Source organism: Poecilia mexicana, unplaced genomic scaffold, assembly GCF_051168715.1.
Source record: "Poecilia mexicana isolate PSO_F unplaced genomic scaffold, ASM5116871v1 scaffold_18, whole genome shotgun sequence".
NCBI lineage: Eukaryota > Metazoa > Chordata > Actinopteri > Cyprinodontiformes > Poeciliidae > Poecilia > Poecilia mexicana.
In genome coordinates this window covers 24,711,724-24,737,770 of record NW_028263387.1, presented here as the reverse complement: position 1 = coordinate 24,737,770, position 26,047 = coordinate 24,711,724, and the positions used below count along the sequence as shown (strand labels likewise).

Here is a 26,047-nt window from a genome sequence, read left to right as displayed (position 1 = left end):
AGCTTTTGGGCTTAATGCTGTGCTAATCTGGGCTGGAATATAATTACACAACGCTGCTGCTGCTGCTGGGAGGTTTGGCAAGACGGTTCAAACTTTATTGGAGGAGACGTTTGGGGGAATTCCAACCGTCTCCATCCCAAATCATAGTAAATAGGAGGAAACCTGTTTCCAGACTCATTATTTTTCCTCAATAAGTGTTAATACATTTGTCCTGTTTTAATTTAACAAACATTGATCTGATAAAATATGCTTAAATTTATGGGTTATTTTACTAAAAATCCACCGACTCTGATAAAAACAAGTAAAAGCTAGAGAGAGATTGTGAAACATTCCTGGGATTAAGTTGCTCAGAGATTCCCAGGGAAAAGCAGGAAGGATTTTATTCTGTTGTAACTCTGAGCCACAAATTTGCTCTGAGTAACCTTTAAAGTCTAGACACCGTCCTACTCCTCTTCACTTCCACTCCCTCTCTGCCTCCTTCACTCTTCATCACCTTCCTCTGCAGTCATCATGTCTCCCTGTTTCTCTGCTTTATCCATCATTTTCCTCCTGCTTTTCCTCAAAGTTCACAGCAACAACTGGATCCCAGGTGAGCACAGATCCACTCATCACTGTTTTAATAACTTTACTCTTAGAAAATGTTTTGTTTTTAGCTGAAAGAAACAGACAGGATGATTCAGCATGTTGGGAATCAGGCTGTAATTGAATCTTTTGATGTGTTTCTAGCAGCTCAGGTGGCAACAAAAGATGGAGACCAAAGAAAAACACCTCAGAGCTGTTGTTATAAATAATGCAGCACAGACTGACTGATCAGATTGCAGCAAAGACGCCTTCATACAAACAGAGTAGAGAAGATATAGATCCAGTCAATTTTTTTTTTTTTCAAATATTTGGCAATAAACAAGTAAAAAAAAATAATTACAGATTAATCTCAGAGTGTTTCCCACCTGTCAGTCCGGGTAGACTCAGTTAAATCTGGAACCAAAATAACAACATTTGTTACATTTTCAGCTGCTACGGTTCTCTTTCACACTGCACTGTGTCAAATTATCTGAACTCTTTGCTTGTTCCCTTCCTTGTCTGTGGGGGCGCTGCACCAAGAACCACTTAAGGAAACGACACAAAAACCTCAGAAGACACTGAGCGCAACTTCCTTCTTCACAAACTAAACAAAAATGGAGTTAAGCGGTTATAATATTTCTCTTTTGTCATATAGTTTTCAGCAGAAGAGTCAAAGGAAAGAGTTTTCAACTAAAGAAGAAACTGAAGAGTTTCAGGCAGTTGATCCATGCTGTCCATTGCAGAAACCAACATTCCTCTGATTTCTCTTCCACAGTTGAGTCTTATCCGACTTTGTTGGGATTTGAGATTCCAGAGATTGACGGTTCACCTGTTGATGAGACCTGCAAGATTTTTGACACGGGATCTAATATCAGTCCAACAACAACCAAAGCAACAACCAGGCCTGCCACCGCAAGGGTAAGGAGACGGACGATAGACACCAAACGTTGGTGAAACCTTCCACAATGAAGTCCAGAGAAGACTTGTACATCTTGTTTGTGTCACACTATTTAAATTGAGATTTTGAAGCTGCACAAATATTTTCTGAGGTGGAATTCGTTGTAGGGTTTGCACATACAGACAGATACAGAACAGTGTATCTTTCTTTGTTTTTGGCTGCCATATTGGATCCCATAGATGATCATTGATTACTATGTGGAGGATCAGTCAGGTTAACCATGAAAACATTTTCAGTGCCAACATAATTAAAATCAGATGTCCAAAATCTATGGTTTCAAGATGGCTGCTATGGAATAGAAGATGGCCACCATTTTTACTTCAACATCCTACCTACAATTAATACTTTAGAATAAAGCATTAAACTATACAATACTGCTGTTTGTTTCAATTTAAATTACCATTTTGCTTTTTGCTTAGATATGACCACAAAACTGGATCACGAGTTTGAAAAACTATAACCACTCTGCCCAAACCTCATAAGATTCACCGCTTCTGAAATAAATACATACACAGCATCAGATTTAATAATCTAGTATTTGTGTTAAATCATTGTTGGAGGAGTAAACATTTTGTTATTTGTAAAACTTCACAGCAGGTCATCACAACCCAAAAGCCCGTGGCCCGATCGTCGGCAAGGAGGCCAGTAACCAAGGCGCCAATCAGGAAACAACCAGCTGCTGGAGGACCAATCAGAAACCACAACACCAACCAAGTCCTCAGACTCCTCCAGCAGCTGCTGGCCAATGGCAGAGGGCGTTCGGCTGGCTCTCAGCCAATGAGGAGCCTGAATGTGATGTCGAGCAGTGAGGAGTCAGCGCCAGCCTGGAGACTTAGGGCCATTACGTCAGAAGATTCAAGTGATGAGTCGTAGGCTTAAACCAGGAGTATGTTTATTTCTTAGGTAACTTAATATCGATGCTAAATACAGAAACCAGTGGGAAAGTTTTCAGTGGACCCACCTGTTGTAATTAGTTTATTTTATGGGTTGGATTTCTTAAAGTTTACAGAAGTTTCAGTTTTTATACATGTGACCAACAAAACACACCCAAACATGGTTTTTTACAGCTTATTTATTGCTGATTTCTTTGGGGGAAAAGTTGCATTAGTTGTTTTACAGTTCCCTGTGTTGTGCTTTATCACGAAAATACCAAAATAAATAACTCATCAGCAGTTTTCAATAATCAAAGGTTGTTAGAGGAAATGATAACTATAAATGTGTTCTCATACTCAAAGTTTAACCTTTCAGGAATTTAAAGTCAGTATTTGAAGTATAGTTCAGCAGTGTTTACATCACCATGATTAAATAATAAAAAAAAATAAATCAGTATAGTTTGGGAGGGGGAACTCCTTTTACTCCATCTGTTTTGGTGTATTTGTGCTGAAGTTTTGTCCATATTGTCCTTCCGATGGTGGACTGGGTGAGACTGGACTCTTTTCTGTCCTCTGCTCCTTGGTAGCAGCTTTGCTCTGTTTAGCTGAGAAGACATTAAACATTTTATTTTGCTTCTGGCAAGGTTTGATGTACAGCTGGAGATGTGAATTAGGCACTTTATAAGACAATAATAAAAGTTTTATTTTATTAAACTTAAATTATATGTGGTTTCTAATAGTTTTCCTCTAATGCTGCGTTTTCACTGAGCGGTTCGTTAAATTATTTTGTGTTTCCAGTTTTATCCTTTTGTTCTGGGTTTGATATGCAAGTTTCTCTATGTTTAGTTTTCACAGCGCCTCAGCTACCTGAACAATGTGATTGCTGAACATCCCCATGATGTTTCTACTTCCATTTAATTGTTTGAACAGATGGACATGTCACCTCCAGGAACATGGAAATACATCCACTTAACTCAAATGTTTTGTGTATTAACGTATCAGAAGCTTACGATTGCTTGAAGACCTAGTAATGTATGTGTTTGTAAACTTATGTCCTTAAAGAAAGTAACTTTAAAAATCTGTAATAACAACTAACCTAAAATAGAAAAGGAAAATGGTCAGATTTAGTGTCAGATAGAAAGAGTTTGCAAAAAATGTGTCCATACCTTCTTTTCCACTGAGCTCCGGCAACACTGAGGTTCTTACATCTGGGAAATGGACGATGTTTTTAGACCTTTCACTTACAAAACTCTTTTCTGGTGCCTAGAGAGACAGAAACAGTTGATATAAGTTATTAGAAATATCCTTCTTGGCTGTAAGCTAGAAAGACACCAGTTCAAACTACAACCTGCAAGGTGAAGGACCTTGTGGCCTGGTTCAGTCCAAACTGTTGGTCCTGTCGACCATGACCATAACATATTGGTTTAACTAAATTCCTACAACATACAAAAGGAACAGCAAGTCATGTACAACACTTATCCAATTGTTCAACAAGCCTCTCATTGGATTGTGCGCGATTTAAGAATCTGACAAAAAAACGTTCCCTCAACTTTGCTAGTGCTAGCTTTGGGGTAAGTTTGGCTAGAAATATTGACTTTACATTGATAAAACAAAAAAAAAATCAAGTTACAAAAACACAAAATAATCAATATATCAATACAGTATATCAAAAGCAGTCGGACTGAGCTAGCCGTCCAGCTAGGCAACATTTAAAAAGACATCTAAGTTTGATTTTGTCCAACCGGCCAAGTCAGATTCATGTTTTCAACTACTGGACAAACATTTCAGGAGTTCTTGAGAGAGGAACTGCTTACTCAACCCTCCCACTAAGACAATGGCTCCTCCGGCCTCTGCGCAACAGATGTTATGATCAGACAGTGGGGAAGCAGGAGGAGGATGTCCCGTTAGACCGTCAGTTCCCGAAACTATACACACAAAACCCCTCAAGGTCCTATACACCCCACTAGACTAAGTACAAGCTTTTCGGACAACACAAAAGGCTTTTCTTAAGACCATTGAAGGGTTGGAGGGTCAAACAAATCAGCCTTATATCTGTGAATTATTCTTAGCTGGGTCAAAATTTCAAAGGCAAGTACACTGAGAACTACCAAAGACTGTTGGTCCCGGTATGAAAACGTCCCCCCTGAAGGTGATCGCTGGCAGCAGACCTGTTGGCACTGGAGACAAAGATGGAAGGGGTAGGGGTCTTGGAAGATGGAGGGAGGTGAAGGAGATTGGTAGCAGGTGCTGGAGGAGGAGAAGGTGTACATGATTGGGCTACACTGTGATTAAATTCATCAGTGTCTGTAGAGTCCCTTTCATGAAGGCTAAGACTTCTCGTCAAAGCTTTGTGATCCACAGAATCAGAGGACATATTTGTGTTGTTTCCTTCTAGCCTGTTGCTTTTCTTCCTTCCATCTGGAGTAAATGCAGTTCTTTGATTCTTGGGGTTCACCGAGAACCTTGTGTGATCACCCAACAGTTGAGACATTGTTGGGTTCTGATTATGGTGGAAAATGTTCAAAGACTTTGCATCAAATTTGAACTCCTGACTGCTATTGTTCCTTTTGTCAATAGGTGACCTTTCGGGAAGCATAAAGGTTTTATTCATGAAGGCATTAGCTGTTGAACTACTGGACACAGAAATGGCTGAATCCTCTTGGTTCTCTTGCACTGACTCTGTCAGAGCTTTTTCCACTGGTAAGTTTTCATTTGGCACATGGGTTGATGTAACTTTTTCTTCTGCTGCAATCATGTTGCTTTGCCAACTAGAAAAATAATGCTCTGATGAATCAGGATCTCCATCTGAAACATGGGCCAACCAAATAGGTTTAGTTGGAGTTTCTGTCATTGGATTCAGCTTCAAGAATCTGTGATACTTCCTAACATCCTGGTCATCAGTGGATTCCTTGTCTTTTGAAGGAGTCTTTGTTTTTGAAAGTGAGATTCCTTGAGGTAGGGCGGACAGGTTGTGGGCAGTACTGGTTTCTGTAACAGGCATAAATGACTGTTTGGAAAGATCTGCAGCAGCCCTCGAAGGACTGAACGAGGTGTTATGAGTCTGTTGACCACTAGTTGAGATAGTTTGGGATTTCCTGAAGCTTTTTTGTTTGGCTTTCGGACATTCAGAGGAGTCGTGCTTTGCATTGGTTTCCAATACCTCAATCTGAAACTTTGATGCCAAACTTGTCTTTCCTGACTTTGTGGCATCGACCATTGTTGGGGTAGTAAAGTCATTGAAGGACGGTAGAGGATATGTAGGTGTTACACTTGTGTCCGATTCCAAAACAGTTTTGGGGGATAAATTTAAACTTCGACCATCAGTGATGGAAATTTTGGATAATTTACAAACTTTTAAGCTAAGGTTGCTTGAGTTCCTCACAAACTCTTCGTTTGTCTCAGATTTCGAGGATTCCCCAAGGAGCTTCATGGTTTTCTCTTTGTCCGGGTCACTGTAGTCTATGTCTTTGGCCTTCTGAAGGCAGTCTTTGCTTGAGTCTAGAGACACTTCAGGTTCATTTTTAGGTTTTGTTGCTGCTGAGCTTTTCTTCTTTAAGCTTACAGCTTTCTTGGTGACATTTGATGAGTCAGAGAGACAGATTTTAGTTGACTTTAAAATCTCAAACTCCTTTGACTCTGAACCAGGTGTTTTTTCTGGTTTCATTGAAAACTGCTCTGTGTGATAGATGTCCTTGTTGCCAAATGTTTTTGGTTGTTTGGTCATAAAAGATTCATTTGTGGTATGAATAGATTTAGACAGCTTGGACAGTTGTTTTCCCTTTGTTTTCTCTGTCTTATCCTTGTTTACTTTCTCTTCAGTTTCTTCTGATTGTTTCTTGTCTTTGTTTTTGCAGTTTTTATCATCCCCTTTATCTGTTTCTGGCAGTGTCGTTTTGGGTATTTTGGGAAGTGTTGAGTTTTCTCTGTGGTCTTTTTGAATTTTAGTGTTCAGCTCATCTAAAAATCTGTGCAGACAAAAAGAAAGATGCAGGAATTTTTGACTATATAGAAGATAAATTCAAGCATTTGAAACTTATTTCACAAAGGAAAGGTAAAGTATACCTGATGTTGAAAGAGTCTTGAGTAAAGAGAAGATGCTCTAACAGGTCTGAACACTGAGCTCGTGTTTTTGGGTCCCTCTCTAGACATTTCTGAGCAACAAATTAAGGTATAAATTATTTGGTCAATTAATACCAAAACAGAACTTTTACTTAACATTTCATTGATTCACACTGTTGGATCGTCTTTGGCATTAACTGATAACCAAACTGTGCAATACCTGTGCCAGATCAAGGGCATTTGGTGGAACTTTGGGGAAGCGTTGTTGCAGTGGAACAATTTTTGAACATTCAGGTAGTTTAACTCCGGAAAAGACAGGATTTCTGTAAAATAACTCCTGGTGATGAGCCGTCAAGCTACCTGGAGGCAAGGAGAATGTATTAATAAAAGAATAAGAATCAATATCCTGATGAGGTAACAGTAGGAGCTTACCAAAACATCTGACGATGTGGTATATCTGGTCAAGGTCGGAGTCTCCGGGAAACAGAGGATGTGCGGTCAGCATCTCTATTAACACACAACCCAGCGCCCAAACGTCTACCGGTCTACACATACAAACACACCTACCAGTTATTGTTTGGTATTCATAACATCCCACAGGAAACTAGAGCAGTGCAAAAATACCTACTTTCCATACTTGATGTCCCCTACGAGCAGTTCGGGAGCTCTGTACCAACGAGTGGCTACGTAGTCGGTATACACAACACCTTCAGAGGGCGATGCAATGGTTCGGGCAAAGCCAAAATCACACAGTTTGACCACACCCTCTTGAGAGATGAGGATATTCTCGGGTTTGATGTCACGATGGACGACCTACACAGGATCACATATTTCCATGACATATTTATTGTAAAAAATAATTTAATTTGTGACTTTAAAGCTGTGAGTCTTGATGAGAAACACTAGCCTGGACCTCTGAACCTGTGGAGTAAATTTAATTATCCTTGATGTAATTTTTGCTCATGTTAAAAAGAAGCTTTGAAAGTATTCCTTACATCTTGCTGATGACAAAAGTTGACAGCTCTAAGGATCTGGAATAAGTACTGCCGACAGGTGTTAAAGTCCAACCCGCTTGAGCACTGCTGCAGTTCATCCAGAAGCGTCCGGTCCACGAACTCAAACACCAGATACCAGCGACGACGGCGTTTCCACACCTCCAGGAGGTTCACCAGATTGTCGTGACGCAGTTGCTGTAAGATTCAAAAGAGAGCAGAGAATGTAGATGCATGTAGTTTTTGTCTTTCACTATAATTAACACTTTGACCATCATGGTTTCCAGTCAAAGGTTTTTAACGGGTCAGGCGTTCACAACATTTCGACCAACTCAAAGCAACAGGTTAGTTTGTGAGAATTTGAGCTTGTTTGTCTTGTGGTTGGCTGATTATCTCAGTGTTTCAGCACCACTCATGTTTCAGGCTCAGTTATTCATTGACCAATTGACTGAACGGTTGATGGGATGATTGGCAGGTACCCTGAGCAGCTTGATTTCCCTGAGGGCGATCTTCTTCACCGTCTCATCATCATCCAAGTCCAAGAATTTCTTAATGGCGACGAGGCGACCGGAGTGTCGATGACGGCACTTGAGCACAGTGCCGTAACTGCCCTCCCCGACCGGACCCAGAGACTCGTAACGCTCCATCAAAGGTTTGTTCTAAAGGACAGAACAATGCTTTCAAGTTATTTGTATCAAATTAAATAAAAAAAGCAAACTTTTATTACACATATTGAATATTAGCACCATGCTTCACTCTTTATTTTAGTATATCCTCCTCAAAAGGCCCCTTTTAAGGACTTTCTTTTTATGGTTTAATTTAGTCTTGATCACAAATTCTGAAGGCTTTGAGGATCATCCTGCTTTTTCACTCATCTTTACTTTAGTAATATAACTGCTTTAGTAATATAACTGCATTCCGATGAATGTTTTTGTTTGTTTGCTACTTAATACTGACCTATGAATTATTGAACCATAACGTCTTCTAAACTAAAGACTCTAGAGCTTTAGTTTGGACTGGTAATAAAAAACCAAATGTCAATTTTCAGCCCTTTCTTAGTCACAGCCAATTCATATTCAATGTTTTCAATCTCCATTTCAATAAAATCTTAGAAAGACACTAATATGGACCAGGTTAATAATAAAAATATCTGAAATTAAGAAAATACTACACTTTTGATTGGAAATAATGGTGAACATTAATGCAGATTCATTATTATGCCATTATTACATTTGATTTATAAACTAATTCTAGAAAATAAATTACACTGAAATTACAACAATAAAAAAGACAAAGTAAAGTCTTTACTTTTGAATATCTTGTATCAAATGACCATCACAAAAAATTCTCCCTAACAATGACTCTTTTATGCCTTTTTTCTTTTTTCTTTATAACAGTTGAAAACTGATTTTTAGACAACAGAGCTATAAATAAGACACAATAAGTTACTGCGTGTCCTAAAACCACATGATGAAGGTTCTATGGACTAAAACAGGAAAAACCCAACAAAAACAAACTCACCACGTCACCGACCTCAGCGGTTGATCTCAGTTTGTCGCTTTAATCTTCTCCCTCACCGTAAACACCTGAGTATTCGTGTCTTCGTTGTGTGTGGGGGAACGTGTCAGAGTCACCTGAGTACACGGCCACGCAGCGGCGAGTGTTTCAACCGACGCGTTGCCACGGCAACACTCCCCTCCCGCCCCGCGGTGGTGACGTAGTTCGAGAAAGAAAGAAAAAACGGCTGATCCTCCTGGAGGCGTTGAAATGTGAAATAAACTGGTTAATTAAACAACTTTAAGGCATTTTACCTTCATTTTAACATTTGTAGCAACTATATTTTAGTTATTCATCACAAGTAATAGCATGAAAACATAAACACCAAATTCTGGCCCAATTTAGCGGCTTTGAAACGGTAACGGTCAGTTTAATTGAGCCTTTTAGCGAATGCCTTTGCCTTTCGCGATAACATTTTTCATAGTGAAGAAAAATGTTATTTTAATAAAAGGTTCAACTAATGTTCCAAGTTGGAAAAGTGCATTTTTATATCTCTTTGAGGGTCTTTTTAGTCCCGAAAATGTCAGATGAATACATCTATCCACCCATTTCTTCATCTGCTAAAACTAATTTTATAGACATTTTTTAAATCTAAATGTCCAGCAGATGGCAATGCTGGACAGAAATAACCCCAATTTCTGAGCTCTGTCATACAACCTAGAGAGATAAAACAGTAGATTGATTAGATAGAGTTAAATAAGACTGAACTAGTCTAGAAACCTTTATTTTATCTCCTTACCGACTTCTTCAAAGCTTGGTGTTAAGATTTGTTTACAATCCTCAAAAATTCAAAGAGACACCAACAATTGGGCATTGTTGCGCCCCCCCTGAAATATACACTTTAATTCACTTTGCAAAGCTCTGTAACTAAAAAAATGGAGAAAGTCGCAGCATAAAGATTTAAAGTGACATTTATTCACTCATTCATGCTTCATCAACAATCATACACAGTTTTGCTGCTAGTTTGTACTTTACAGTCTGCATTTATATAAACAGAAGCTTCATATGTATAAAACCAACTTCACATTAGAATCAGCTTAAAATTGAAAATCTCTTGCTGGTCTTATTGCATATTTCAAAATAAATAAATGATTTAAAGCACCGGCATAGGTAAGTTTAATTTATACATCTACATACAACATTAAAACATGTTTTATTTGTACATATGAGTTTAAAAACAGCTTGATATTCAAAGGTAAAAGAATAGTATCTTTGTATTAGTCTGGATTTTCTGCCAGTTTTCTGATTTCCTCCAAGAGTTCAGAGAACGCCGGCCGACCCTGAGGTTTCTGTGAGACCAAGAAAAATGAGGAGAAAAGATGTTAGTAAAAATATCTGATTAACAGAATAATATACACTTAATTTATGGAAATTAAACTGGAGTTATTACTTTCCAATTCAGTTACTTCATTCGATTTGTTAAGGATGTGGGACTAATATGTTAAATCAATAACAGGCTGTATAAACGAAAAGGCCAATTTCCAAATATAAATGTTTACATGTATTTGTCTAATTAACACCCCTGGATGTTTGTTTGGTTGGTTGTTGTGTACAGGGCCGGCTCAAACCTTTCTGGGGCCCAAAGCAGATTTTTGGGGGGGCCCCATACCAGCATGTCAACACCAGATGCTTTAGCATTTCTAAGCTACGTTTTGTGCATATTATTAGCATAATTTGTAATTAGTTTTCATCATACCAGTGTTGTAATGGCTGTTCATTTTAACATTACAGGAGTAGCTAACTACAAAAAAATTATTTGCACTTTGAAATGCAGAGTAGAATTTAAGTGTGTCATATTATTTTAACAATTTGAAAGTAACATGAGCTGATAAATACTAAATTTACAGTTAACAAATTGACAAGTTAGCTTGTATTTTCCCAACAACAGCAGCAGGAATCAACAGGAAGATATTAATTATTATTTGTGTAGCAACTATGAAAACAATGTAGAAATTGTTTTTCCATGTGTAACAGCATTTAGTTAAATATATATGTTGTTTTTTATCATGCTAGCTTGGTGTTCTTTGGTCCCCTGGTGGTGGCGGGTTGGTTAACTCACCTTGGGCCCGCCCTGGTTCGTGCCATTTGTTTAAATATTTTTAGAAAAAGTAAAAACAACAACAATGGATGACAGAGCTGCTTCTCTTGGTCCACTGCAGGTAAATTTTTGCTTCAAAAAACAATCCAACTGGACGCTGGAAAAGACTATTGTTGTTTTTACGTTGTGCTAAAAGCAGCTAGCCTGTCAGCGAAGCAGAAAATACCAGAACCCAGCGTTTTCTGAGCCATTTTTCTCGGTGAAGATGAAGCGGGTCGGTACCTCGTGCCAGCAGCGGTACATGATGGTGTACAGCGGCTGGGAGGCGCGGTGCGGCCGGTACAGCCGGATCCCTCTGGTGATGTCGTTCACCACCTCCAAGTTGGAGCGGTTCTCAAACGGCGTTCGACCCTCGGAGAAGATCTCCCATATCAACACACCTGAACACAAACACGTCAGTGACCTCTGACCCCTGGCGTTAGAGCAACACGCGATCAGCTGCCGATTGGTTAAGGCCTCCTACCGAAGGACCAGACGTCCGACTTGTTGCTGTATTTGCTGTAGTGCAGAACCTCCGGAGGAGACCACTTCACCGGGAACTTGGCGCCGCTGGAACTGGTGTACTGGTTGTCCAGAACGTACCTGCAGTCGGTTTAAAAGAAACGCTCAAAGCTCAGGTGAAACAAATAAATGTAACATGTCTAATCTAAACGTTTATATGTTCCTATGACAGAGTATTAGAGCCGTACTAAGAAAAAATAAAAGAATGTTGATGTTGTTATGGCAGCATGTGTTAAATTATATAAATTAATACATACATTTTTATCATTACTAAGGAACTAAAGTGTTGGCCGTACCTGGTCATCCCAAAGTCGCTGACCTTCACCACGTTGTTCTCGTTAATCAGACAGTTTCTGGCTGCCTGAATAAGACAGAATAAACACAGAATTTAAACGGATATTCAGGATGTTTTGAAATATTTCTGAAGTTACTGTTCATAATCTGTTTCCAATTAAGTGAGCATCATTGGCATTTTCAAGTTTATGTTGCTGGATGTAACTTATAATCTAACATGCAATTTTACCTAGTTACTTTTGAAATAAAGTAATCAGTAAAGTAACTAAATTAGTAATCAGTGGTTTAGCTACTTTTTCATTGTAGCTGTGAAAACACTGATGACGACATAAAGCTTGAGTTATGCCGGATGCGTCTATGAGGTCAAAGTAGGTTTCTTCAACTAATCGCCTCGTCCAGACGGCATCTGGCAAATTTCCCTCTGTGTTTTTTTACTTCTAAATGTTACATTTGCTCAAGGGGACGCTACACTGCCCCCTAGAGCCTAACAGAATAAATTATACAATGGGGATTGGCTTGACCGCTCCTATGCTGAAGCCAGTGACTAGCTTTAGCGTCCTTGTGCTTCAGCTAGCAACTAGCTTGAGTGTCCATGTGCTAGAGTTAGTGACTAGCTTTAGCATCCTTGTGCTTCAGCTAGCAACTAGCTTGAGTGTCCCTGTGCTAGAGTTAGCGAGTAGCTTTAGTATCCCTGTGCTAGAGCTAGTGACTGGCTTTAGCATTCCTGTTCTTAAGCTAGTGACTAGCTTGAGGGTTCCTGTGCTAAAGCTAGCGACTAGCTTGAGCGTTCCTGTGCTAAAGCTAGTGACTAGCTTTAATGTGATTACGCTAGAGCTAGCAACTAGCTTGAGCGATCCTGTGTTTTAGCTAGCGACTAGCTTGAGTGTCCCTGTGCTAGAGTTAGCAACTAGCTTGAGCGATCCTGTTCTTTAGCTAGTGACTAGCTTTAGCGTCCCTGTCGGTCTGCTGGAGCCTCACCAGGTCTCTGTGGATGAAGCTGTGAGATTCCAGGTACTCCATCCCTTCGCAGACGTCCTGACACATGGACATAAGCCACGCCTCCTTCAGAGCTCCGCCCCTTTGCCGCAGGTAGTTCAGCAGGCAGCCATTATCCATGAACTCAGCCACGATCAGCAGGGGGCGGTGCTTCAGGCAGACGCCGTACAGCTGGACCAGTTTGGGATGGCACAGCCTCCTGGAGCAGAACACACAGAAAACGTTATTGAAACTTGTTCTCTGCGTCTCGTTGGTGGTTTTCGTACTGATTCTCCTCCCGTACATCATAACTTTGGCCTCTTCGACGAAGTCCTCCTCGTACATGGCTCCCTCTCTGATGGACTTGATGGCCACTTTCTGCTGGTCCCGCCACTTGCCAAGCTTCACCACGCCAAACTGGCCGCTGCCCAGTTCCTTCATGAAGGTCAACTCACTGGAGTTTATCTCCCACTTCTCTGAAACAGAGAAAATCAGGGGCAATTAAAATAAAATATCAGGTTAAACTGATTGAATCTTATTAGTCGTGTCCCTTGATAACACTAGAAGATCAGAAAATTTGCTATGTTGCAGCTAGCAAAGGCCTGTTGTGAATGCTAATGCTAGTTAGCATAGCCACCAATGGCTGCGGTAAACCATTTTTCTGTAACTGTAAGTTGTTTTCTGCCACTGGCACATTTAGCAGTGAGTACATGTGGTTGATTGACAGCTTTAAAGACCATTTCCTTGCTCTGATTGGTTGATTTTGGTGCATTTCATCAGACAGCAGTAACAGCTCAAAGAGTGGGTCTTTTCATAGATTATCTGCCTCATAACAAACTGTCACTATATGGTGACAGTTTTAACAAATATGTAAAAATCATATTCTTTAAGTTACATACAGCAGTTTTAAATGATGCATCTAACAGCTTAACATGAATGTGTTTACCTGAGCTGAATCCTGCTGTGGCTGGAACACACCTTCCCATCGGGCCCACAGCGTACCGTAACCGGGTCACAAGACCTACAAACCCAAACATGAGAACGACAAAACCATAAGATGTGACAGGAAAAATGACCGCTGACCAGGATGTTAAACTATGAGAGCAGACTCAAAATGGGCGTTTCTAAAGCGCAAACACTGATTGGCTAGTTCAGCAGCAGAAATGAATCTCTATGATTCATGCTAGTATTTTATTACTAGCATGTTGATGTACAGGAACCTACTCCATGCAGAGTGAAAAAAAAATGTAAAAGCTAAAATTAACTAAATAGTTCAAATTAGCTAAAAGACTATTGATAGCATTTAGTGCTAGCGTAGATGCTATCCGTTTTCTAGCTAGTTTTAGCTTTTTAGCTAGTTAATCTTCATTCTATCTCATTTCTCCAACACATTAAAATAATATGTTGCAATCTCCACAATATTTTACAGATGTTAATTTCATCCGGTCTTTGAGAACCCCTACAGTTCTCAATTCTCGTCCAATCGTGTTGCGGCTCATTTGGTTCGTCCAATCAGGTGTGGCTGCTGAGAAACGCCCATTTCGTCTGCAGAGACGCCAACTTGTCTCCTACCTGCTGCATTGTGTTCATGGTAGTGTATAACGTCTGGTATGGAGCTGAAGACGTGTTTTTCTGCCAGGTAGAATTGTCCAGTGTTCGTTGTCTTTATCTGGTAATGCCTAATGTCTCCGTTCGGACTGAGCAGAAGAAATATTTGATTAAATATTTTCTGTGGATATAAGTTTTATTCTGGAATTTAAAACTTGTGACTTACCTTAATGTCTTTGTATAAACAGAAACGGTGTAAGTTCCTTGTCTACTGGACTCCCGCACAACAAAACCACCTTCTTTATCCTGGAAAACAGCAATTAATTATTAGAACTGTAGTGAAAATTCACATTTAAGATAAATCAGGAGTTAATTTCTTGCAACTTTCAAGTGTAAATATGTTTATATTTAGACAGTGTGATGAATAAATCAAGACTCAAAATTCAATTCAGGTTCAAAAATACTTTATTGATCCCAAAGCGAAATTAAATAATCATAAATAAATAATACCTGCTGTTTCAGCAGCTGCTCAGCTTCTGTTCTGGTGATGTTCTTGCAGTACCACCTTCATGACGGACATTTTAAATAAACATTAAATGTTTTATAACTGCGCTCTCCAGCCGAGTGAAATAAGAAGTTTAAAACTTACGAGTTTGCCTCGATTCTGTTCTTCTCTGTTACGTAGTTACTGGGGATGAAGCCTTTATTCCTGAGCAAAACAGCGACACGTCAGAACCGAGTTCTTAGAGGATTTACAACCGACTGCCTCGATAATTTAAGTTTTAAACATGTTTTTATCTGAATCTGCAAACTTTGAGAAACTGCTGATTGATTAATTTGCAAGATGAAATCACAGTTTAAGTGAATGGTTCTGGACTTGGTCTGGACTTGGTGTGCCGTACCCGTGTCTGTCCTCTGCTCTCCACCACAGCTGGTCCTGCTTGTGGAGGATGATGTATTCCTCTCCCTGGAGACACAAAGCACTAGTTTTACACACATTTATTTATTTGCTTTTTGATGTCAGTAAATAAATCTGATCTACTAGTAAATATCTGGTCATTCCTCAGCAACTAATCTCTAAAATCAGTTATTTTGGTTTGACCAGAGGTCATAATGTCCAATTTTATGAATTTAAATGGAGCAAAGGACCAAAATGAATGGGAATACAGTGTACCTGAAAATGTTTAGATAGTAATATACAGTTAAATGTATTTTTTCTTCATAATTCATCAAAAAATACTTTACAACAGTGATAATAATTTAATTCATGAAATAAAATACTTTGCCACAGTGATAATAATTTCATTCAGCACAGTTTCAGTGAACTGGTGTGAAATTGTTACCTGTTTAATGGTGAGGTCCGAGTCCTCCTTGGCCGTGAAGTCGTACATGGCAACGACGCTCACCAAGCCTTCACCTTCTCCGTTCTCCGGAGGGGGCAGAGGGAGCTTTTTCCTGGACCTGTCCACCTGACCAAAACATAGCAAAAGTCAAAACCTAGACCTCAGTAACACACGGATACGGAGAAATGTGCTGTTTCTTACCCGCCGAGCGTTTCCAGGGTATCGTCTGGTTGGGAAGCAGAGAGACGTTCTGCCCTCCAGTTCCATGCGTGTGCTGATCTCCCTGAAATCAGACAAATCGTCTTTACATTTGGGTTTTTTTCTATTCAATGGGAAAATGTATCAAAATGAATCTTTACACCACTGAGATCTATTGATTTAACTTTTTTTGGCACTAGCAAATCAACAAATTTGATTTATCTGGGTGCACATACTTATTTTTAAGGTAAAATGAGCAAAACATTTAAAAAATTATGTAAAAATAAGTAGAACCTATTTAAGTATTAAATTTTGGGGCTGCCCTGAAATATGGACGGAGCCACTTGTTGAACTCCACCCGTATTTGGGGCTGCCCCAAAAGTTAACTCAGACCACATTTGCTGCTGCCCATATTTGGAGCAGCACATATGTGAATAATTGTTGCAACCCCAAAAATGGGCGGAGTCAGTTATTTGACTCCACCCATTTTTGGGGCTACCCCAAAGCTTTCACCTACTGACAGAAACTGTGTGATTATGTATTATATGTATAGATTAACACATACTAAACATCTGCTGCAAGCAAGTGGCACAACAAAGGCTAGTAGGAGGCGGGATCTAATAATGAATTTCGCCCCGATTCATTTTAAGAAAACAAACCCAAAGATTTGCTTTATTATTACAAATTGTTCAGTCAAACTGCTGAAATAAGCAGATTTGTAAACCTTTTCTTTTGTATTTTTTTTTTATTTTTAGAGGAAACTTACAAATGAGATGAACTGAAAAGTTATATGCGATGAAGGAACATTTTCCTGTTAAAATTATAGACCAAAAACAGAGTTTCATGATTCAACCGCTTTTCTTTAATGTTATTTTGGTGCATGCATCTTTGCAAGCTGTTCAATCGTTGGACAAGGTTCGCTCACCACATGGCTCCGAGGGTAACCACAAGCTAAAAACTCTAAAACGTGGCCTCGATCTGTGAGCTTCTGCAGGATGGACGTTTCGTCTGTATCTTTAGAAATATGCAAAACTATACGAACTGGGAAGATATAAATATCCTCATTTCAATACCTCCAATTTCTCCCAGCAGTTTTTTCTCTTTACGTTGCTGTGGAGGAACTTGACCCCTGTATCGTTTATAACGTTGTACAACGGCATGTTTCTGCTCAACTCTTAAGTCCAACCACAGCATTTCAATCAAGTTGAGGGCTGGACTTTGACTGGGCCAAAGTAACGCCGTGATTCTGGTCTTTTTCAGACCTTTTGCTGTGGATCCTCTGCTGTATTTATAATATTTTTAAGAGACAGTGAGCAGGGTTGACTCAGTGACTTAAAACAAGCCCAAATCACCACTGAAAACGTAACTGAAGACTTTTCAACCTTAACATTTCGAAACAATTCTTATCTTTACCTGCTTTGAACAGCACAGCAGCAGCAGAATATTGAGTGGGTGGATTGATCTGAAACAGACAGAAAGAGGATAAGTTATGGCTAATCTTTTAGCATTTCCAAGTAAAAGTCTATACATTTTTATGGTAGATTGGGTTAAGTCTAGATGGTTGGATGGTTTATCTATAAATATGGATGTAAACAAAAAGTTCCTCCAGTTTTTTCAAATTCCGCCATCATGGAAATTCACCCAAAATCAACAGATACTTGATTTTTTTCTCAAGTTTATTGTAAATTTTCCACAAAATGGTGAAAACATTGGGTTTTAGCAAGATGCTAACTCCCATCTGCAGCCTCAGCCTGATTTTATGTTAAGTTAAATGTGACTGATGTGATGAGTAACAAAAATCAAGCTATTTTAGTTTGTTAAAGAATGGAAATGTTTGTGTCTAATATTGGTTTGATGATGGAAAAATATCACAAAATTCCTTGTAAATATTTTTAAAGTAATACCACAAAATGTGTGAACGTCATTGGAATAAAAAGCACAAAAACAATCTAATAGTCCTGGAGACACTGGTTTATATAAACATACTTTTTCTATTCACATAAAGGCAGAGCAGCAAATGTTAAAAGCTTTTTTAACACCTTTAATGACTAGATTTAAAAAGTTACATAAATGACAATGTCATCAGCATACAGACGTATTTTAGCTGAAATTAGTTTCTTTCCTGCTTCATATGTCTCACTATAATTCATTTATGAAAATATATAAAACAGGGACTTAAACATATCCCTGAGGAACACCTGTAGATACAAAAGGAGAAGATAAGTTAGTTGAAATTTATGTTTGTTAAAGTTTAAACCAAACCAAATGAACTTTCCTACCTTTATATGCGATTTTCTCATCAAAAACTAACCCAGAGTTTTGATTTGATTGCATATATAAGAAATCCTAAAATCTCCCTGCATCATTCAGGGCCTAAACTCCTGTTCATACAAAGTGAACTGGTGGCTGGAACTTTGTTTTACCCAAAGCTCCAACCAAGATTCCCAACAAAACTCCTCCAGACTAGCGGAAGCAGCAATTAGCAAACACCTGGTGGAACCACTGATCTCATTATAGGAGCTACATCTCAGTGAAATGTTGGTGAAAATGTTGTTAAGGGGTTAATAGAGGAGCCATGTTGTTATGACTTCCTGGAGGCGGAGCTTCAGAAAGAGCAGGAGCTTCTTAAAGAGACAGAAGCCCAATTAATTTCAAGTCATTCAATTACAGTCAAATTTCTCTTATTTTTGATACAAACACCATTTTCATAACAACTGAAGGTAACTTAGTTAATTGATTGTGCTATAAAATGGCACTATGTGCCTGGAAAATACTCAACACCACCCCTTTAATTAACTACATACTTAAATCTAAACAAATAATTATTACTGTCTAACATTTATAAAGTGTCTTTGTTCAAACCAGAGTAGCTCCAGTGTTGATATCTCTGTGAGTTGCATACAATTTACACATTAAATGTATTATTATATAATACTAATCCTTATTTTACCATTTTAGAGAGAAAACTGTTGCTGACGCAGCTTTGAACATACGTTACATATATTTTCTGTTTGATGTTGGCTAAGTTTAAGCCACTAAAGTTCACATTTGCCCTCTAAGAGTGAAATTTTAACCAGTAAAAAGACAAAATCTAACAAGGAAACGCATCTTCGCAAATTGTCCTACCAGCTGTTTTAGTTAATTTTTTCTGTCTTTGTGTCTCTGTGGTTTGAAGTGGGAGGTCTTTGTCAGGAAGCATAGTTTCCTTTTCTGCAGAATTAACACTCTCTTTGCTTTGAGCGAGTCCTTTTGTGTGTTTCTGTGGGCGAGTGAACAAGATGGTGCGTGTAGCCGGGTCATTGTTTGTCAGAGACTGCAGGGAGAGGTGGCTACATTACTTCCTGTGTGAATAAAAAAAAAAAAAAACACTCATATGCAGAGCGACGAGTCTCATGCGATTCTGAAGGTACAAAATGAAAGCAGAGCTTCAGGGGAAAGAAAGGTGATAAAATAAACATGCCAGCGAGCGATGAACTCTTTTTCTCAGTAATACGTCTAATCTGCTATATGTGTTACCAAACTTGTCAAAACACAATGAATAGTTAATCTAATAAATTGCAAAACAATCAATTTAAATGCTTTAACCGTCTTCTTTTGCAAAAAAATGTGCTTTATTTATCTAAAAGTAAATATTTCTTAATCAGTTATTTAAGATTTGCTACCCAGAAGAGATGGGTCATGTAAACTTTTTCACATTTTGTCTCACTACAGAAACAAAATTCAGTGTATTTTATGGGGACGGTGTGTGACAGACCAGGAGAAAGCAGGAAAAGGAAACAAGGATTTAACAAGTTGGGATCCTGGAAAGTTTAATGTGCAACAAACCGCCTGCAGAAATCACTTAGAGGGGCAGTATTGTGTATTTTATAACATAATCAAATGCTGCATATATCAAATATATCTTGACTTTATAAATTAACATCTGGAAATTGGGCCTCTGTCTCTTTAAGAAGCTCCTGCTCTTTCTGAAGCTCTGCCTCCAGGAAGTCATAACAATATGGCTCCTCTATTAACCCTTTACCAACATTTTCACCAGAGAAGAAACTCCTCTAATGAGCTCAGCAGGTGTTCCCCATGTGTTTGCTAATTGCTGCTGGCTAGTCTGAAGGAGCTGAGTGGGGGAGGAGCTGTGACTCGAAGGCGGGGCTAAGTCCACCCAAGCGTTTAGCACAGCTGAATGGTTGCCATGGAGATTAAAGGATTTCTCAGACATGCATGAACGACTCAACGACTCCATGTTTGTTTTTGATAAAGGAATAATTTTATAACATGGAAAACTCAAAAAAGTCGATGGATGGATGGATGGATGGATGGATGGATGGATGGATGGATGGATGGATGGATGGATGGATGGATGGATGGATGGATGGATGGATGGATGGATGGATGGATGAGAGCTAAAATACATCTGTATGCTGATGACATTGTCTTTTCTAAATAAGTTTCGGTTGGTAACTCGTCCCTCTATCGAACAAGGTTTCTAATCAAAGCCTATTAATGTGTCAGAATGGCCTAGTCAAAGAAACTGAATCAATAATGAAACATTAATTAAAATTAAGATTAATTGCATACAAATGGATGTTTGAAAGTCTTCATTTCTGTTAATTATGACTTTTAAAATTTGATTATTACACTAAATCAATTAAAAAAACTATTTTTAAGAGCAGAAATGTGATTTTAATGAAAATATGTTCAGGTTTTTATTTCCAAATGGCACTTATACTCAGACAAATGAGACTCATTATATATTGTAATTTACTGAATTCAACTGTAAATGTGCAGAAAAACCTGCAGCAGGAAAAATATTCCACAAAGCATCGACTGAAATTTACAAAACAGATTTTGTTCAGATTTTAAAACCATGTAACATAATTAATTTACCTGTAAATTAGAACAAAATGCTATAACTAGATGAATAAAAGTACCATAATTAGTCCCAGTAACGTGTCAGACGTTGGTAATGTTGGGAAATCGTTTCTCAGCGCTCAGCTCAGCATGGAAACAACGTCTCCGCCTCACTAACTTTGTTTTAGAAATGGTTTTAACAATTCTGACTCTTTGAATCTGAGGTTTACCAGATGCATGAGAACCACAGCGTTTGGTTTGAGCTCTTCTCAGTAAAACGTTTAAGTTCGTGGACATAACGTGACAAAAGGGACACTTTGTAAAGGACATTTGTACAGAAACAACCAGTTTTTCTAAATAATTACATCCAAACTGTGACATTTTCTCAATGAGCTTCATCAACCAGAATCAGAAACAACCGGTCACTTTTTAAAGCCGTAAAGTTATTAACCGTCTGGATTCCCATGTTTTCACAGTTTCTGTGGATCTTTGTAACATATATTTACATTTTTCACTGACTGCGGTTCTGTCTGTGTTGGCACTTCGACCCAGTTCCCTCGTTTGAAACGTCCGTCTCCCTGCTCACTTATTTAAAGATGGTCTTTGTATTGTGGCATTGAGTCGTATGCGTTTGGACTGGGTTTGTCCCGGCCGCCTTCAAACCAGCCGTGGTGATAAACCCACTTGATAAAAAAACAATAATTGATGGTATCATGGATGAATTTAGACGGATTTCTGTTTGGATCATTTAGTTCTGTTTTACTTTATTTTGGATGGATGGATGGATGGATTATTTCTTAGTCTGTTGTTTCTCTCCCTCACCCCCTGTGCCACTGTCTCTCTCTCCCTCTCTCTCTCTGTCTCTCTCTCCCTCTCTCTCTCTGTCTCTCTCTCTCTGTCTCTCTGTCTCTCTCTCCCTCTCTCTCTGTGTCTCTCTCTCCCTCTCTCTCTCTCTCTCTCTCTCTCCCTCTCTCTCTCTGTCTCTCTCTCCCTCTCTCTCTTTGCCTCTCTCTCTGTGTCTCTCTCCCTCTCTCTCTTTGCCTCTCTCTCTCTGTGTGTCTCTCTCTCCCTCTCTCTGTGTCTCTCTCTCTTTGCCTCCCTCTCTATGTCTCTCTCTCTCTCTCTCTCTGCCTCTGTCTCTGTGTCTCTCTCTCTCTCTCTCTGCCTCTGTCTCTCTCTCTCTCTCTCTCTCTCTGCCTCTGTCTCTGTGTCTCTCTCTCTCTCTCCCTCTCTCTCGCTCTCTCTCTCTCTCTCTCTTTCCTCTCTCTCTCTCCCTCTCCCTCTGCCTCTCTCTCTGTGTCTCTCTCTCTCTGTCTCTCTCTCGCCCTCTCTCTCCCTCTCTCTCTCTCTCTCTCTGTCTCTCTCTCTCCCCCTCTCTCTCTCTCTCTCCATCCGTTTCTAATCGTCCCTCTGTTTCTTGCTCAGTAATCAACCTCCAACTCATTCCAGTTGCTCCTGTTGTCACCTCCCTGTTGTTACTGGGTTCCTGTTTTTGTTCTGCTCTGGCTCCCTGTGGTTTCCGGTCATTTTTTATTAAATGTTTAACATGATCCATGCGTTTTGGTCCATCAACAAACTCGCTCATACAGACGATTTCTAAACTACCATCTTTACCTAAAGTCTTGGTGAAAATAGTTTTTATTCTATTTCAATCTTTTTTAACAAACTACGACTTTTAACAAACTACTGCAACTACGAGAAATTACCGTCCCGTGTTAAACATGAGTACAGCACAGAAACACGTTTGTAAGTGTTTAACGATCTCCTAACAGCTGATTGAGGGAACATTTCTGTCTTATTGTCATATTTAATTGCAGCGTTCGATACTATTGACCATGACATCTTTTATTAGTTTAGTTTTAGTAGTTTGGCTCTCATCATGTTAGTATGACAGAAGTTTTTCGTTTCCTCTCCATCACTTCTCTTCTGTGGCAGTAATACTAAGCTATGGAGTCCCTCAAGGTTCAATCTTAGGCCCTGTTCTGTTTATGTTGTTGCTTCCTCTTGGACACATTTCTAAGACATTTAGTTTCTTCTTTCTCTGTTCCTGTGTGTTTTTATCTGTGGTTTTAAGAAAACTGTGCAGCACCTTGATGAAGTTAGTAGCTGTTTTTAAAGTGCTTTTTAAATAAACTGACATTGATGTTTTATGCCTGACAGTTAGTTGGACGTTGTTTTGCTTTGAGACACTTTTGAAAGTAGAAAATCTGTTACTAAGCTCTAATTTTTATGTGTTTTCCTTCCAAGCAGCCAGACTTTCTTCAGATCTTTCAAAGTGGATTTAAGGACAGAAGGTTAAAATAAAATCACTGACGGATAATTTCTCCTTCCTCAAACATGAAGCTGCATCTTTGGTGCACAAAGGAGCGTTAACAGAGATCCTTCCTCCCAGAAGACGATAGATGGTAACTAACGTTTTTGGAAAAAATATGTGCTTTTAGGAGTATTTTTACTACACTTTACTATCTACTTTTACTTGAGTCATTTTATTATGAAGTATTTCTGCTCTTATTTGAGTAACATTTCTGTATTTTCTACCCAATGAATGAAAAACAAACATGTTTTTACCAAAAATTCACCAGACACAGAAACACACACCTGCAGTTTTTGTTAAAGTTTCATAAGTTTTTTATTTTTATTGAAAATGTATTTTTCCTGATTTTAATACTATTTTCATTTTGATGTTTAAAATACCAAACTTTCCACATAACTCTGTAGTTCAGTCTGTCTGATGATGTAGTTTGTAAACATTAAATGATTGGTAATTTGACCAGTTAGTCGGTACTTCAGTTTATTTTTAATCAAACACTTTTTTACTCTCACTTGAGGATAATTTCTGGTTGCTCTTCCCATCTCTGTCTGTAACCATCATGCCTTAAAACAAACGTAACAAATGTTTTCATCCCTGCTGGTTTTTGCACATCTCTGTTGTTTTTTCACTTGTAAAAATGAACATGAATATTTGGGATTTTCTTAAATCATCCTGATCCGTTGTACGTTCCTTGGATCAGAGTGCGCTGTTTTTGGTAACTGCACCGTATTTACGTTGTAATTTTACACTTACTGTACAGCATGTTACTGTTAATTTTGTTTTTTGTTGATTTTTATACTTTTCTCTTTGTCTGAACCTGAAAGTCTTGATTTTCTGTCACTCTGCTTCTGCTGGATTTCCCCATTTTGGGACAGTAAAGCTGATTTATTTTCTAATCAGTGGTTCTTCTGGGTTTCTGAGTTTCTGTTTGACGTTTTGCTCCCATTTCACCCGTTTTCTCCTCGTCTTTTATCCAAATTAGTGCTGAATGTCTTTGAAGGGCACAAGCTGGGGCAGTGAGTGGCTGAGATGGCAAAGCAAAGACGTTATCTCTGGTTTGATTCCAGGTCACGACCCTCTGCCTGCTCGCTACAAAACTCTGAATTCATCAGGTTTAACTGGTTTGTTTTTCTCTTAAATGGCTGAAAAAGCAGCTAATGCCAAAAGAAAAACCCTTAAACGTCTTGAGAACTAAAGTCTGGCTGCTAAGGAGGAAAATATTTACTTTTTCTGGTTTCTGTTGGTGGTGGGGCTCTTTTTATAGTTATTTTAATAAAGACCTGCGAGGATTTAAACAGAAAGAGGCGGAACGATGAAGAAAACGTAAATCCTGTTGTCATGACATTTAGAGGTGCAGCAGCTCATGTTTGAGCCTCAACAAAAGGAAAACTGAGCTTTGTGACCAAAATGTACATGTTGTGCTACTAGTTGTCCATCTCTGCTTGTTGTTTATGGATGTTTCTTGCGCATCAGATTTATGTGCGTACCAGAAACAAGCAAAGAGAAAAGTTCTGCTTTGAAACATTTGTATATAAAATGTAAAACTGTGAGTAATTCCAGATTTCCTGCCAGTTCTGATGATTAATCAGCTGTTTGCGGTTTTATTTCTAGATAACTGAAGTCACCTTGGCTGTTTTCTTCTTAATTTCTAATTAAATGCCAGACCAGATGTGAAACTGCTTCTCTAAAAGCTGCCAGCAGTGAGAACTGAAACCTCTGCAGGCCAGAGCTGCTAACTGAGGAGCTTCTCTGCGTTTCCATCTGCACAGGTGAAGCACCGCGCTGTAAAGTGAGGCGCTTTGTTTTGATTAGTCATGGAGAAACGAAGACTAACCGTCACTCTTTGGGTTTGGCTGATTGTGCAGTTTTAGAAGCAGAATGTTGTAAATGTTTGAGTGTTTTATGAATCCGTGGCAGCGTCTCCTGTACATAAACACCAATCATCTGCTTCTTCTAACTCCCTTCATTTGCTCTTCTTCTTCTCTTTAAGTTTAAGGCGTAAATGTTCAGATTTTAGAGTGTCTACTTACTCGAGTGAATCATGTCGGTGTTTGGTCTTCGCTCTCTTCTGCCCTCCTCTTCCTCCACCTGGTTTTGCTCCAGTTTTGGTTCTGGAGCTCGAAGTCGGCTTCAGTTTCTCAGCATGGACGCAGCTGCTGTGATGCTGCAGGTAGGAAGCGGCCGAGGCGTGGAGTCAGAGGCGAGAAAAGGGGCAGGTGGGTGGAGGAAGTGAGGTAGGTGAAGAAGAGCAGCAGAAAGAGCCAACAATAAACTCAGAAAGAGGATTTTTAATTGCTGGTGTTGATGTTCGGATTGCTGCTGAAAGAGTAAAACATTTTCTTTAAATTGTGCTTCATTCGCCAGAGTTTATAGAGACATAGAAAGACAAAGAGAGCAGAGCAGAGGAAGTGAAACAATGACGTGAACGAAACCGCAAAGCATCCGTCTGAGAATAAATCCAGGAAGAAGAAGGGCACACATACAGTAATCGTCATGCAGCTCTGAAAACAGTCAGCCGCTTCAATCTGACTCTTTCACTTTATGTTACCGACTCTAAAAATGTTTTCTGCTTCAAAGCCCTGAAAAAGAACGACGCTACAACCGTTTGTTTGGTCAAATCAAAGCTGCAAGAGCAGAAATGAAAGTGTGAATGGATTAATCAAAACGATATAATCGATTGAATTGATACTAAATAAAATTAGAAATAAGTCACTGACTGTTAGCATCTTGACTTTTACCAGTTTATACTTTTGCTGTTTTGTTAGCTTGTTTTATGTCAGACCATTAGCTTTAGGCTATGTCGCTAACTCTATTAGCGCTTAGCTTGTTACAGAGTAGCAGTTTATTAGACACCGTTAGCTATTAGCATTACTCTAAAAAGCTGCTAGTTTGACCAGATTAGCTGTTAGCTTCACTCGCTCATCTGTTAGCTTGA

General features: G+C 39.0%; 2 protein-coding genes and 1 long non-coding RNA gene across 4 annotated transcripts; 1 reads left to right on the top strand and 2 right to left on the bottom strand.

The window, feature by feature from the left end:
• The first annotated feature begins 474 nt into the window (after window positions 1-474).
• Window positions 475-3,111, top strand: LOC148154302 (uncharacterized). The gene is made up of 3 exons (XR_015766260.1): window positions 475-589; window positions 1,337-1,479; window positions 2,114-3,111. It is a non-coding gene; the product is annotated as an uncharacterized LOC148154302 (long non-coding RNA).
• Window positions 2,872-8,089, bottom strand: LOC106932805 (cyclin-dependent kinase-like 2). Of its 2 annotated transcripts, XM_015011694.2 has the most exons (10): window positions 7,922-8,089; window positions 7,446-7,640; window positions 7,079-7,263; window positions 6,883-6,995; window positions 6,671-6,810; window positions 6,454-6,542; window positions 4,500-6,356; window positions 3,740-3,827; window positions 3,558-3,654; window positions 2,872-2,996 (listed from the first exon to the last, which is right to left on the bottom strand). In XM_015011694.2, the coding sequence occupies exons 1-10, from the start codon at window positions 8,087-8,089 to the stop codon at window positions 2,872-2,874; spliced, it is 3,057 nt and encodes a 1,018-aa protein (XP_014867180.2). The 2 variants fall into 2 exon arrangements, with proteins under 2 accessions (XP_014867180.2, XP_087872333.1); XM_088016207.1 differs by lacking the exon at window positions 4,500-6,356.
• Window positions 8,090-9,894: 1,805 nt separating this feature from the next.
• txk (TXK tyrosine kinase) lies at window positions 9,895-25,474 on the bottom strand. Its single transcript, XM_015011698.2, has 16 exons — window positions 25,143-25,474; window positions 17,370-17,418; window positions 15,960-16,041; window positions 15,759-15,884; window positions 15,318-15,382; window positions 15,065-15,124; window positions 14,926-14,980; window positions 14,642-14,721; window positions 14,440-14,564; window positions 13,814-13,888; window positions 13,172-13,343; window positions 12,871-13,087; window positions 11,895-11,959; window positions 11,561-11,679; window positions 11,320-11,477; window positions 9,895-10,288 (listed from the first exon to the last, which is right to left on the bottom strand). The coding sequence occupies exons 1-16, from the start codon at window positions 25,153-25,155 to the stop codon at window positions 10,217-10,219; spliced, it is 1,533 nt and encodes a 510-aa protein (XP_014867184.2). The 5' UTR covers window positions 25,156-25,474; the 3' UTR covers window positions 9,895-10,216.
• Between the last annotated feature and the right edge of the window lie 573 nt (window positions 25,475-26,047).